Source organism: Salvelinus namaycush, chromosome 13, assembly GCF_016432855.1.
Source record: "Salvelinus namaycush isolate Seneca chromosome 13, SaNama_1.0, whole genome shotgun sequence".
In the NCBI taxonomy this organism is placed as follows: domain Eukaryota; kingdom Metazoa; phylum Chordata; class Actinopteri; order Salmoniformes; family Salmonidae; genus Salvelinus; species Salvelinus namaycush.
The window spans coordinates 45,638,257-45,650,707 of record NC_052319.1 but is presented as its reverse complement, the minus strand read 5'-3'; the positions used below and the strand labels follow the sequence as shown (position 1 = coordinate 45,650,707).

The following is a 12,451-nucleotide window of genomic DNA, read 5'->3' as shown; positions in this document are numbered from 1 at the left end:
ATGTGATCATCCATATTGTCCATTTTACTTTGACCTGTCCTGTTTTTAGGAAATGTTTTGTTAAAACTTCTTCTGGCTGCAAGCCCGAGGCCGCCCACAATATGACAACAGCCACTTCAAGTGCAGGGCGAAATTCAAAATATATTTTTTAGAAATATTTAACTTTCACACATTAACAAGTCCAATACAGCAAATGAAAGGTACACATCTTGTGAATCCAGCCAACATGTCCGATTTTTAAAATGTTTTACAGCGAAAACAGCACGTATATTTATGTTAGCTCACCACCAAATACAAAAAAGGACAGACATTTTTCACAGCACAGGTAGCATGCACAAAGCCAACCTAACTAACCAAGAACCAACTAAACTAACCAACAAACAACTTCATCAGATGACAGTCTTATAACATGTTATTCAATAAATCTATGTTTTGTTCGAAAAATGTGCATATTTCAGGTATAAATCATAGTTTACATTGCAGCTACAATCAGAAATTGCACCGAAAGCAGACAGAATAATTACAGACACCAACGCCAAATACCTAAATACTCATCATAAAACATTTCTGAAAAATACATAGTGTACAGCAAATGAAAGACAGGCATCTTGTGATTCCAGCCAATATTTCAGATTTATTAAGTGTTTTACAGCGAAAACACAATATAGCATTATATTAGCTTACCACAATAGCCAGAAACACAAGCCATTTCCCAGCAGCAAAAGTTAGCGATCGTAACAAACCAGTAAAAGATATATAATTTTTGACTAACCTTGATATTCTTCATCAGATGACAGTCCTATAACATCAGGTTATACATACACTTATGTTTTGTTCGAAAATGTGCATATTTAGAGCTGAAATCAGTGGTTATACATTGTGCTAACGTAGCTACTTTTTCCCACAACGTCCGGATTTTTTTCTGACACTTTTTCTGACACACATATTCTGACCAAATAGCTATTCATAAACATAACTAAAAAAGACATGTTGTATAGGAAATGATAGATACACTAGTTCTTAATGCAATCGCCGTGTTAGAATTCTAAAAATAACTTCATTACGACATCCAGCTTAGGTATGGCGAGAGAGTACCCAAAAGCTGGGCGCAAACTACTAGTACAACATGTTCGACAGATATATGAAATAACATCATAAAATGGGTCCTACTTTTGCTGATCTTCCATCAGAATGTTGTACAAGGTGTCCTTTGTCAAGAACAATCGTTGTTTGGATTTAGAACGTTTAGTCTCCTTTCTGAACAAAGGCACACAACGCAACACGCCTAACGTCCCGAATAAATTTCAAAAATCTAATAAAACTATATTGAAAAAACATACTTTACGATGATATTGTCACATGTATCAAATAAAATCAAAGCCGGAGATAGTAGTCGCCTATAACGAAAGCTTTTCAGAAGGCAATTCCAGGTCCAACCTCGCGCCTTCCTGAAAAAAGGAAATGGGTGACACGTCATTCCAAGACGATTTATTCCAACTCAGACCAAGATAAACACTCAATTTCTTCTCTCACAGCCTCTTGACATCCAGGGGAAGGTGTATGATGTGCATGTATACTAATACGTATCATGCCCATTTATAGGCAGGACCTAGAAGAGAGCATCGATTTCAGATTTTCCACTTCCTGGTCAGGAAGTTTGTGCCAAATGAGTTCTGTTTTACTCACAGATATAATTCAAACGGTTTTAGAAACTAGAGAGTGTTTTCTATCCAATAGTAATAATAATATGCATATTGTACGAGCAAGAATTGAGTACGAGGCCGTTTGAAATGGGCACCTTTTATCTGGCTACTCAATACTGCCCCTGCAGCCCAAACAGGTTATTAACATGACATCACATTTTTTATTTGATTGAGTGCCATTTAGGTTCCGGTATTTGATCTGGAGAAACCTGCATGATGTAAAAAGTGTCTGCCTCATATTTTTTTAAATTTCCAGTCTTTAGGCTATAGAAAAGGCCATACTCTTTCTACCATATCCTATATCTGCTACATGATTTACGTTAGATGAATGAAAAACATTGGTGGAGCGCTTAAGAGATGCGTCCCTCCACCCTGGAGAGGCACGCAGGGAATGGACAAGCAAAATATTTTTGCAGTGGGTACTGCTTATCAAATGCGGCTTAGGCACTCACCTAAAAAGCCCATATGCCACTGGTTGTGAGAAATTGTAATTGTTTGTGGGCAGAATGTGAGGTTTTGTGTGTTGTTGTTGGAAGTGCATCTTGGTCAGTTTAGGTCGTTAATCTGCTGCAATATTCGGCCGCCTAATGCCCCATGTACACTATGAGCGGACCCGACAAGCTCTTTATCAAAAAAAACGACAGGTCCGACAGACTTTCTTTTTCTTCATTCACCCAGTGGCAGCGGATCAGACGCCGGGAACCAACCACAGCAGGAATTTTCTTCAGGTAATGGTATTCAACCTGAACATCCGTCGCCACCCCTGAGATGACTCCTTTGACGGGTGCTCTACAGCGAAGTTCAAAACCCAACACTTCTGTTGTTCAGATTCTTTTCAGGCTCACTGCAATCTTCCTCTGTTCTTCAGAAAAACAATTAATCAATTTGTACTCCACTTTTCCCAGTGCATACCTCACCATTTTCAACACCTCAAACGGGTTTCCCACATATGCATTCCAACAAGAAGCGATTCATTATCATTCATACACATATCCTCCACTCCAATTTTTGCCAATTTCCTTTTTGTTCCAGTTTTCACTACTACCGTTGTCCATTCAGAACATTCGTCTTCATCAACTTTGCTCGACGCGCTGCTTGATTCGAACTCAGGATCCACCTCAGCTATCTTTTTCTTTATCCGGAACCATAGTCCTCAACGAATGGACTTCTTCTTCTACGATATAATGGCGGTCCGCAAACCAACGTTAAAGCTACATGCCGCCACCTACTGGGCTGGAGTGTGTGGCCAATCACGGTTTGCAACATTTCTAAATCCTCGTACCTAACTCAGTACTTCTGAGAAAGAAAAAAAACCTCTACTAACTTCTAATAGACCCTCCCCCATCCCACAAATCCCTTCCAAACCCCCCCAACCCCGTCCAACCTCAATGACCCTACACTTTAATCTTTCCCTCTCTTCAACATACTTACAACAATATAACACATGCTCCACAGTTTCGCGACCATACACTTCAGACACAAACCATTCACATGCTTGCTAACCAGTTGTAATGATGAGTACAATGTACAACGTCCTAAGCGCAATCGAGCAAACACCACCTCTTCCTTCCTGATCTGAACTTTGAATCTTGGTCCACCGACATTTCTTTGGAGGGCATATAAATGCCGGCCCTTGGGCTCAGAGTCCCATCTCTTCTGCATCTATCAAAATGGCTCTGATCTTAAATTTGGTCTCACCTCTACCCAGTGGAAAATTAACATAAATTATATCTCGTTTCAAAGCTCTTTTGGCTAACTGGTCTACAATTTCATTCCCTTCCACACCTGAATGTGCTGGCTGGGACCCAGCAGAATCTCACTACACCCATTCTCTCAATTCTCCATAATAACATGAATACCTCCAATAGTAGATCACTCCTATTAGATTTACCAGATGATAAACTATTCAATACAGACAGAGAATCTGAGTATACTATAATTCTAACAGGTTGTATGTCCTCCACCCACTGGAGGGCAACTATTATCGCCAGCAGTTCAACTGAATATACTGACAGTTCATCTGTTAGTCTTCTACATATCTGCACATCAAATTCAGGAAGGTAAATGCCTGCTCCTGTGCTCCACTATCTGGGTCCTTGGATCCATCTGTGAGAAGCGGTTAAAAAAAAGCATAAGAACTTCTACTAATGTAACTGTCAACCAGTTTCCCTTTATCACTGACTTCTGACCCATCTTTCCTTTTCTCTACCAAGGTTAGATCAACAACAGGATCTGGAAGTAACCATGGAGGAACATCCCCTATCAACACAGAAAGGGCCAACCTCCAACTCCCTTAAACCACTGTCATCAGCAAGCTTTCCAACAGTCTACTAGTATATTCCCAACAGTCATCTAGAACAGTAACAGTGGGATGCTCAACCTCACAACCTTTCAACCCAATAAGCGAATGACATTTTTTTTTACGCCGTATATCCAAAGGCATCTCACCTGCCTCCACGAGTAAGACACATACAGATGTTGATTTAAATGCACCAATACATATCCTTAAAGCTACATACCAGATTCTGTCCAGCTTCTGAAACTAAGTCTTTGCTACTGTTCCATAAACTATACATCTGAAAAAGGGAATGGACTTGAGTCGGTGCCCCTCAAAACATTCAATGTTTTTGTACTTTGCCGTTTGTATAGCTCCAAGGTGCCCTCTATGGGCCATACACTGACACCTGTATATGTGTGCGCACATCGACAAAGAAATAATTGCATTTTAGACATCGTATCACTTTTGTTGGTTTTAATAACATAATACTCATATACAACATTAATGGTGTGTAGACAGAGGTCATAACCCACACGCACCTATAAACAAATGATTTCTACCTTATAAAGCAGTCAATAATCTGCCTTGAACCAAATTATACACAAATCAAAGCCACCAAACTGTGATACATGATTTATTGATGACGTATTAAATATGTCGTAGAAGGCAAGTACCCAGAATGATTTATACAGCCAGTCCCAACACCAGAGAGCCTGTACTTATCTACAGGTATATGTGATTTATACCTGTTTCTGCAAAGCATACAGTTGAAGTCGGAAGTTTACATACACTGAGGTTGGAGTCATTAAAACTAATTTTTCAACCACTCCACAAATTTCTTGTGAACAAACTATAGTTTTGGAAAGTCAGTTAGGACATCTACTTTGTGCATGACACAAGTAATTTTTCCAACAATTCTTTACAGACAGATTAATTCACTGTATCACAATCCCAGTTGGTCAGAAGTTTACATACACTAAGTTGACTGTGCCTTTAAACAGCTTGGAAAATTCCAGAAAATGATGTCATGGCTTTAGAAGCTTCTGGTAGGTTAACTGACATGATTTGAGTCAATTGGAGGTGTACCTGTGGATGTATTTCAAGGCCTACCTTCAAACTCAGTGCCTCTTTGCTTGACATCATGGGAAAATCAAAAGAAAGAAGCCAAGACCTCAGAAAAAAAAATGTAGACCTCCACATGTCTGGTTCATCCTTGGGAGCAATTTCCAAACGCCTGAAGCTAACATGTTCATCTGTACAAACAATAGTACGCAAGTATAAACACAATGGGACCACGCAGCCATCATACCGCTCAGGAAGGAGACGCCTTCTGTCTCCTAGAGATTAACGTACGTTGGTGCAAAAAGTGCAAATCAATCCCAGAAAAACAGTAAAGGACCTTGTGAAGATGCTGGAGGAAACAGGTACAAAAGTATCTATATACACAGTAAAAAGAGTCCTATATCGCCATAACCTGAAAGGCCACTCAGCAAGGAAGAAGCCACTGCTCCAAAACCGCCATAAAAAAGCCAGAATACGGTTTGCAACTGCACATGGGGACAAAGATCATACTTTTTGGAGAAATGTCCTCTGATCTGATGAAACAAAAATAGAACTGTTTGACCATAATGACCATCGTTATGTTTGGAGGGAAAAGGGGGAGGCTTGCAAGCCGAAGATCACCATCCCAACTGTGAAGCACGGGGGTGGCAGCATCATGCTGTGAGGTTGCTTTGCTGCAGGAGGGACTGGTGTACTTCAAAAAATAGATGGCATCATGAGGAAGAAAATTATGTGGATATATTGAAGCAAAATCTCAAGACATCAGTCAGGAAGTTAAAGCTTGGTCGCAAATGGGTCTTCCAAATGGACAATGACCCCAAGCATACTTCCAAAGTTGTGGCAAACTGGCTAAAGAACAACAAAGTCAAGGTATTGGAGTGGCCATCACAAAGCCCTGACCTCAATCCTATAGAAAATTTGTGGGCAGAACTGAAAAAGTGTGTGCGAGCAAGGATGCCTAGAAACCTGACTCAGTTACACCAGCTCTGTTAAGGGGAATGGGACAAAATTCACCCAACTTATTGTGGGAAGCTTGTGGAAGGCTACCCGAAACATTTAACCCAAGTTAAACAATTTAAAGGCAATGCTACCAAATACTAATTGAGTGTATGTAAACTTCTGACCCACTGGGAATGTGATGAAAGAAATAAAAGCTGAAAGAAATCATTCTCTCTACTATTATTTGGACATTTCACATTCTTAAAATAAAGTGGTGATCCTAACTGACCTAAAACAGGGCATTTTTACTAGGATTAAATGTCAGGAATTGTGATAAACTGAGTTTAAATGTATTTGGCTAAGGTGTATGTAAACTTCCAACTTCAACTGTATATATACACCTTCAAAACATGTCCTGATATGATACAGTGAAGAAGAAAAAAGGTGCTTGAATCAAAAGGTGCTTTAAAATCAAAGTAGCAACACTAGTTAATAAACATGACATGAAACACAAACACCCATCTCCTACTACGGAGGCTCATGGATCATTCTGCCTGGATTGTGAGTGACTGAGATATACTTTACGGTGCAGACAGGGAGCGTGAGGAGTGACACATTTTGTGATGACCTAGCCTAAATGTTTAATCCACAGTAAATGGTTCCCCAGAGGTGTGACCTAAGTTCCCCAAATGGGAAGCACTAATGACAGATTTCTGTCTACAGAGCGAGCCTGTGCTTGAGAGCTTGTATCCGAGATGTGTTCGGTCCTCATTAACATGACATTGGGAATTTTTAAATATAATGCTATGTAACCGAATGTGTAGAATTAGAAACCATATTCAACATTCCCAGCTCTCTTAAACACATGGATCTGGTTGGGTTCTGATGCGTCTGAATGTTGTAGTGTCATGTCAATGCAGAATAATACAGAAACCTTAATTTCCCAACTGTCATCAGTGAGTGTGTTCTGGCGTGACATAATACAGAAACCTTCATTTCCAAACAGTCATCAGTGAGTGTGTTCTGGCGTGACATAATACAGAAACCTTCATTTCCAAACAGTCATCAGTGAGTGTGTTCTGGCGTGACATAATACAGAAACCTTAATTTCCCAACAGTCATTAGTGAGTGTGTTCTGGCGTGACCTAATACAGATAATACCCATCATTGCTCACCACAGGGCAGGCAGAGGAACTGAAGCATCACTTCACCCATCTTCAACAATTATTTACAAGACGTATATAAGAATATGCATGTACACTTGCACGCCTAGGAACACGCACACGCACACACACACACACACACACACACACACACACACACACACACACACACACACACACACACACACACACACACACACACACACACACACACACACACACACACACGCAGAACAGAAGTGTTGGCTGCAGTCGGTTTGTGAGGGTGGTTTTAGATGAATGACGTGACTATGTCTCTCTCCGGATGTCAGCTGAAAATAAAACACGTGCTATTTGTTTTTTGAGTGGAGATCAGAAAATATTTCCTAACACCTCTCGTCATGTTCCTTCTTCCCCCTCTTTTAATAAAAAATAAAAAACAAGGGTAAAATGTATTAACCTTTACTAACCTGGTCTAATCCCTGGCCAGGGTACTACTTAAAAACTAAAAGGGTACAGACATGCTCATTCTAGAACATGAGCAGAAGAACATATTGTGGACCATAGGGGTGAGACCAAGGCCGTTCCAGAACAACCCTGTATTCTAGAACACCAGAAACACAGTGATGTAATCAATCCAGCATGGGCCGGACGGACCCAGTCTCCAGAGCACACCAGTCCAGAAGGCTTCTACGTCAGCTTCATCTTGAATTAAAAACCCAACCAAGTCCAGCTTAAGGTGGGGTCCACAACCGTACAGTTCAACTAAGAACAGTCACATGACCTGACGATCCATTAGGGTTCCAACCAGGAAGACCCATTTAAAGGGGAGCCATGGTAACCTGCTTCAAAACAACATGCTTTAATAGGCCATCTGCACCGAATAACTGAAGAAAAGAGCAGCTGGCAAAGCTAACTGTCAGATAGCATTTGTTATGAATGTAGCAGACGGATGCCGTCCTTGTCTCGTTCTCTGTCTCGTTCTCTGTCTTGTTTTCTGTCTCGTTCTCAGTCTCTTTCCATCTCTTCTTCTCTGCCTCGCTCTTGCATTGATACTAACAGATGCCTCCTTCTTCTTCTCAGAGATGGTTGTCTTGTCCAGAGTCTTCTTGTGGATTTTGGAATAGTGTTTTCTGCAGCGTAGAAACGGACCATATAGAAACAAATTGAAAAGCAGCATAGCTCTCTGCACATCAAGCGCATTCAGTAACATCAGGGTGAATGGAGCTCTTGCACTTACCACTTCAGTGTTATCCATCCAGCCCAGTCTAATTCCCATAGATCTATTTAGCTGAGGGACTGACCCAGCCCTGCTCTCTGCTCAGAGCCTACAGGTCTAGTAGATGAAGGTGAAGAGGCAGTCCTGTTGGGGATCTGGGGGCTGGTCCAGAGGGGTGGAGGGGTACAGGGGCTGGTCCAAGGTGGTGGAGGGGTACAGGGGCAGGTAGGGGAAGTACTGGGAGAGGGTGGGCATGGGAGGGGCGCTCACACTGTAGGCCTTTAGGGACGACAAGCCATTAAGCAGTGCTACATCCAGGAAGGATACATGAAGGATAGAAGACGAGGGGTCAGTGGAGGCTAGGGACCCCATACCCTCTATATCCTCAGTCCCAGAGGCGATTGTGAGGACTTGTTCCGGGTGTGGGGCACCCTGGGCAGCGATGTGGACCCTCAGCCTACGGAGACCGAACAGGGCCAGGTACTGGGTGGGGATGGCCAGGGACCCGGGTCCACAGTAGGACAGGCGCAGGTCTGGCACCACGCTCCCATTCAGTAGCTCTGTGAGGACCCAGGGCTCTCTGAGCCACATGGTCAAGCTGCCCTGCTCCCTCAGGCCCCCAGGGGTCAGCTCTGAGTGCGACATGGTGCGGCAGCTGCACAGCAGGTTTGCCAACGCCTCGTCACAGTCCTGGATTTGGGTGGAGCAGCTGCATTTCCGGAGGCTGTTGCCGTGGGCGGCACTGTTGAAGAGCAGGGTGCTGTTGCCGGGGCCCGTGGTCGAGGCGGCGGTCGTGGGGAGGAGTAGAACCCACAGAGTCCACAGTAGCCACGGCAACAGGGCAGGAGGGCAGCGACAAGAGGAGGCCCTGTTTAGAGACATCTCCACGGAAACCAAATGGACTACATCTTCACCGAGTGGATATCCTGAAGCCTGTAAACAAATCTGTAGGATGGGGGGGAAAGTTATGCAGATTTTTAAAGAGCAAAGTGTACTTTGAGATAGATTTCAACTTAATATAGACACCAAGAAAAATCAAAAACAAAGCAAAATTGAAACCAAGACAAATCCTACCAAGTGGGAAAAATGTGTCAGATTGCCTTCTGCCTCTGTCACAGAAGAACACAATCATACTCACTCGCTCAGAATAGCACATGATAAATAGCTGCTCTGTAACTACAGTAACTTAGCTGCTTCTTGTTTAAAATGCCACGTTATTGGTTGGAGGTCCGTGAGAGACAGGCGACTGAATTCAGCTCTTCATTTCCAGGCGCCCGTAATTGTGCCTTTTTATTTTATTTTTTTTGCTCTCCAACTTTATTGGGGAGAGGTCCTTCAGGCCTTGGGCTACTGCGGATGGCATAGGACTGTCTATAAACATGCCTGCACCGTGCTGCAGTAAAGGCAGAGGCCAGCCATAATAAAACAGTCAGGAAAAAATAAAACACTGCCTCTTTCTTTCCCCATCGAGGAGCAGAGGAAAAGTGGGATGAATAAGGTCTTCCAGAATAACTTTTTCCCTTTTTTGTTTTTTAAAGGAGAGGACTTTCCGATGTGATTGGCATCACAGTTGGACAAAATGTTCTTAGTTGTCTGAAACATGTCTGGAAAAATAGAAGGATGGCTCTGGTCACAAAGAATCCTATTTATTTATCTCTTATATAACCAGCATATAGCGCTGTAGATGGCTTCAGTTGCCACTACAGTGCCAGGCTGGCAGACTATGTAAGAGGATATGTTTGGTTGAAAACCCAGACTAACAGAGGATTCGGCTTTGTCGATCCCCACTCCTCAGCCTCGCATCAAACATCTCTTATCCATCACAAAACATCAAGACATTCTCAGTCTTTAAACAGAATATACCACGGGCCTTAAACCTAAACTAGACGCTCAGCAGCCATGTCTCCATACAACACTGTGTCAACTTACTCCCACTCTGTGTTAAGGTGTCTGACTGCTCCATGCAGCCTCTGTATCCTTCAGTCACCGGATCCCCGCTAAGTACACAGACCACAGCCCAGTCTGCATTACCGGAGCCCAAGCTCTATAGACTACTGTTCTGTTCCATTCCTATACAGACCACAGCCATGACTCACAGGTCTGCAATACTATAGAGCTCAGTGTAGCTCTATAAACTACTGTTCTGTTCCCTTCCTTCCTTTACTGTCCCAGTTCAACTCATCCCCCTCTCTTTATGTCACACCAAACTTTGCCTCTCCCTCTGTCTCTCTCCCCTTTGCCTCCCTTGCTCCCTTCCTCCCCCCCCTCCCTTCATTTGCTGCAAGCTCCAGCTGCTGTGCCGGATGCTGAAGGGAGACGGGGAGGGAGTGAGAGAGGAAGGTGGCTGCTGTTCCAGTCAGCTACGAGGAGCGGCACAGAGCATTCCTCTGACATCATGTTCCGCATGCGGCCGCAAGCCCCCAACCAAATCCTCCCTCTCTTTCTCTGCCTCTCCAAATCCTCCCTCTTTTTCTCTGCCTCTCCAAATCCTCCCTCTTTCTCTGCCTCTCCAAATCCTCCCTCTCTTTCTCTTTCTCTGCCTCTCCAAATCCTCCCTCTTTCTCTGCCTCCAAATCCTCCCTCTTTTTCTCCGCCTCTCCAAATCCTCCCTCTTTCTTTGCCTCTCCAAATCCTCCCTCTTGCCCTGCCTCTCCAAATCCTCCCTCTTTCTCTCTGCCTCTCCAAATCCTCCCTCTTTCTTTGCCTCTCCAAATCCTCCCTTTCCTTCCTCCTCAAAATCTCCTTTTCTGTCTGAGACTGTCACGTACACACACACACACACACACACACACACACACACACACACACACACACACACACACACACACACACACACACACACACACACACACACACACACACACACACACACACACACACACACACACACACACACACATACAGACATCAGGCACTTTGACACATTCCCATAGGATAAATGAGACAAGATGTGGCTTGATTATTAAAAGTATGGCTACTTACCGGGAAGAGCTCTGGCAGCAGTCAGGGAGACATGTGCTTCTCAGCCGTTATGATTTAGCTCCGCTCCAGACGCAGCAACTTAGCCTTCCACATCTGTTGGCAGACCCAGTGGAACTCCTCACCCGTCTAGCAGACGCAAGGGGGAGAAACAGTCAGTCCAGAGAGAGGCACAGAGAGAGAGAGAGCTGGGAAGAGTGAGAGAAGGAGAAAGACAGACTTACTCTCTGAACATGGGATAGCACGGTCTTCAGTGATGATGACATGGGACACAAATAATCTGCCCATTTTCTCCTCAAGTCACTCGCTTTCATTCCCTCTCTCTCTTCTTTCTTTCTTCCCTCCCTCTTCCTCCCTCTCTCCCTCTTTATGAACTCCCTCCCTCTCTTCTTTCCTCCCTCCCTCTTGTCAGTGATTTTCCTCAAGCTGCCATCTGCTGGTAGAATATAGTAAGCCTGCTACTAAACAAACGTTCACCATTCAGACTAATACAGACTACTTACACTATTAAAATTGCAGTATTCAAGATCATATCTATCAAATCATGTTATTTTAATACCACACAATTAATCTGAAATGTTTTTAACTAATGCCAAGCTGGAAAATAAAGAGACAATATTGCCACTTTTCATTATGTTTCTGTTCTTTGAAAAACTATGAAGACTTGGATTTTCAAGAGTATGTTGGTGTGGTGAGGGGTGATGGAGTACACAGTGGTCTCTACATGATGGGTAATGGAGTACACAGTGGTCTCTACATGATGGGTAATGGAGTACACAGTGGTCTCTACATGATGGGTAATGGAGTACACAGTGGTCTCTACAGGATGGGTAATGGAGTACACAGTGGTCTCTACATGATGGGTAATGGAGTACACAGTGGTCTCTACATGATGGGTAATGGAGTACACAGTGGTCTCTACAGGATGGGTAATGGAGTACACAGTGGTCTCTACATGATGGGTAATGGAGTACACAGTAGTCTCTAAATGATGGGTAATGGAGTACACAGTGGTCTCTACATGATGGGTAATGGAGTACACAGTTGTCTCTACAGGATGGGTAATGGAGTACACAGTAGTCTCTACATGATGGGTAATGGAGTACACAGTGGTCTCTAAATGATGGGT

The 12,451-nt window shown here is 43.3% G+C and overlaps 1 protein-coding gene across 1 annotated transcript; it reads right to left on the bottom strand.

Annotated features, from left to right (window-relative positions):
• Positions 1 to 7,414: 7,414 nt before the first annotated feature.
• LOC120058014 (uncharacterized protein C21orf62-like) lies at positions 7,415 to 11,444 on the bottom strand. The gene is made up of 2 exons (XM_039006500.1): positions 11,326 to 11,444; positions 7,415 to 9,288 (listed from the first exon to the last, which is right to left on the bottom strand). The coding sequence occupies exon 2, from the start codon at positions 9,223 to 9,225 to the stop codon at positions 8,461 to 8,463; it is 765 nt and encodes a 254-aa protein (XP_038862428.1). The 5' UTR covers positions 9,226 to 9,288; positions 11,326 to 11,444; the 3' UTR covers positions 7,415 to 8,460.
• Positions 11,445 to 12,451: the final 1,007 nt, after the last annotated feature.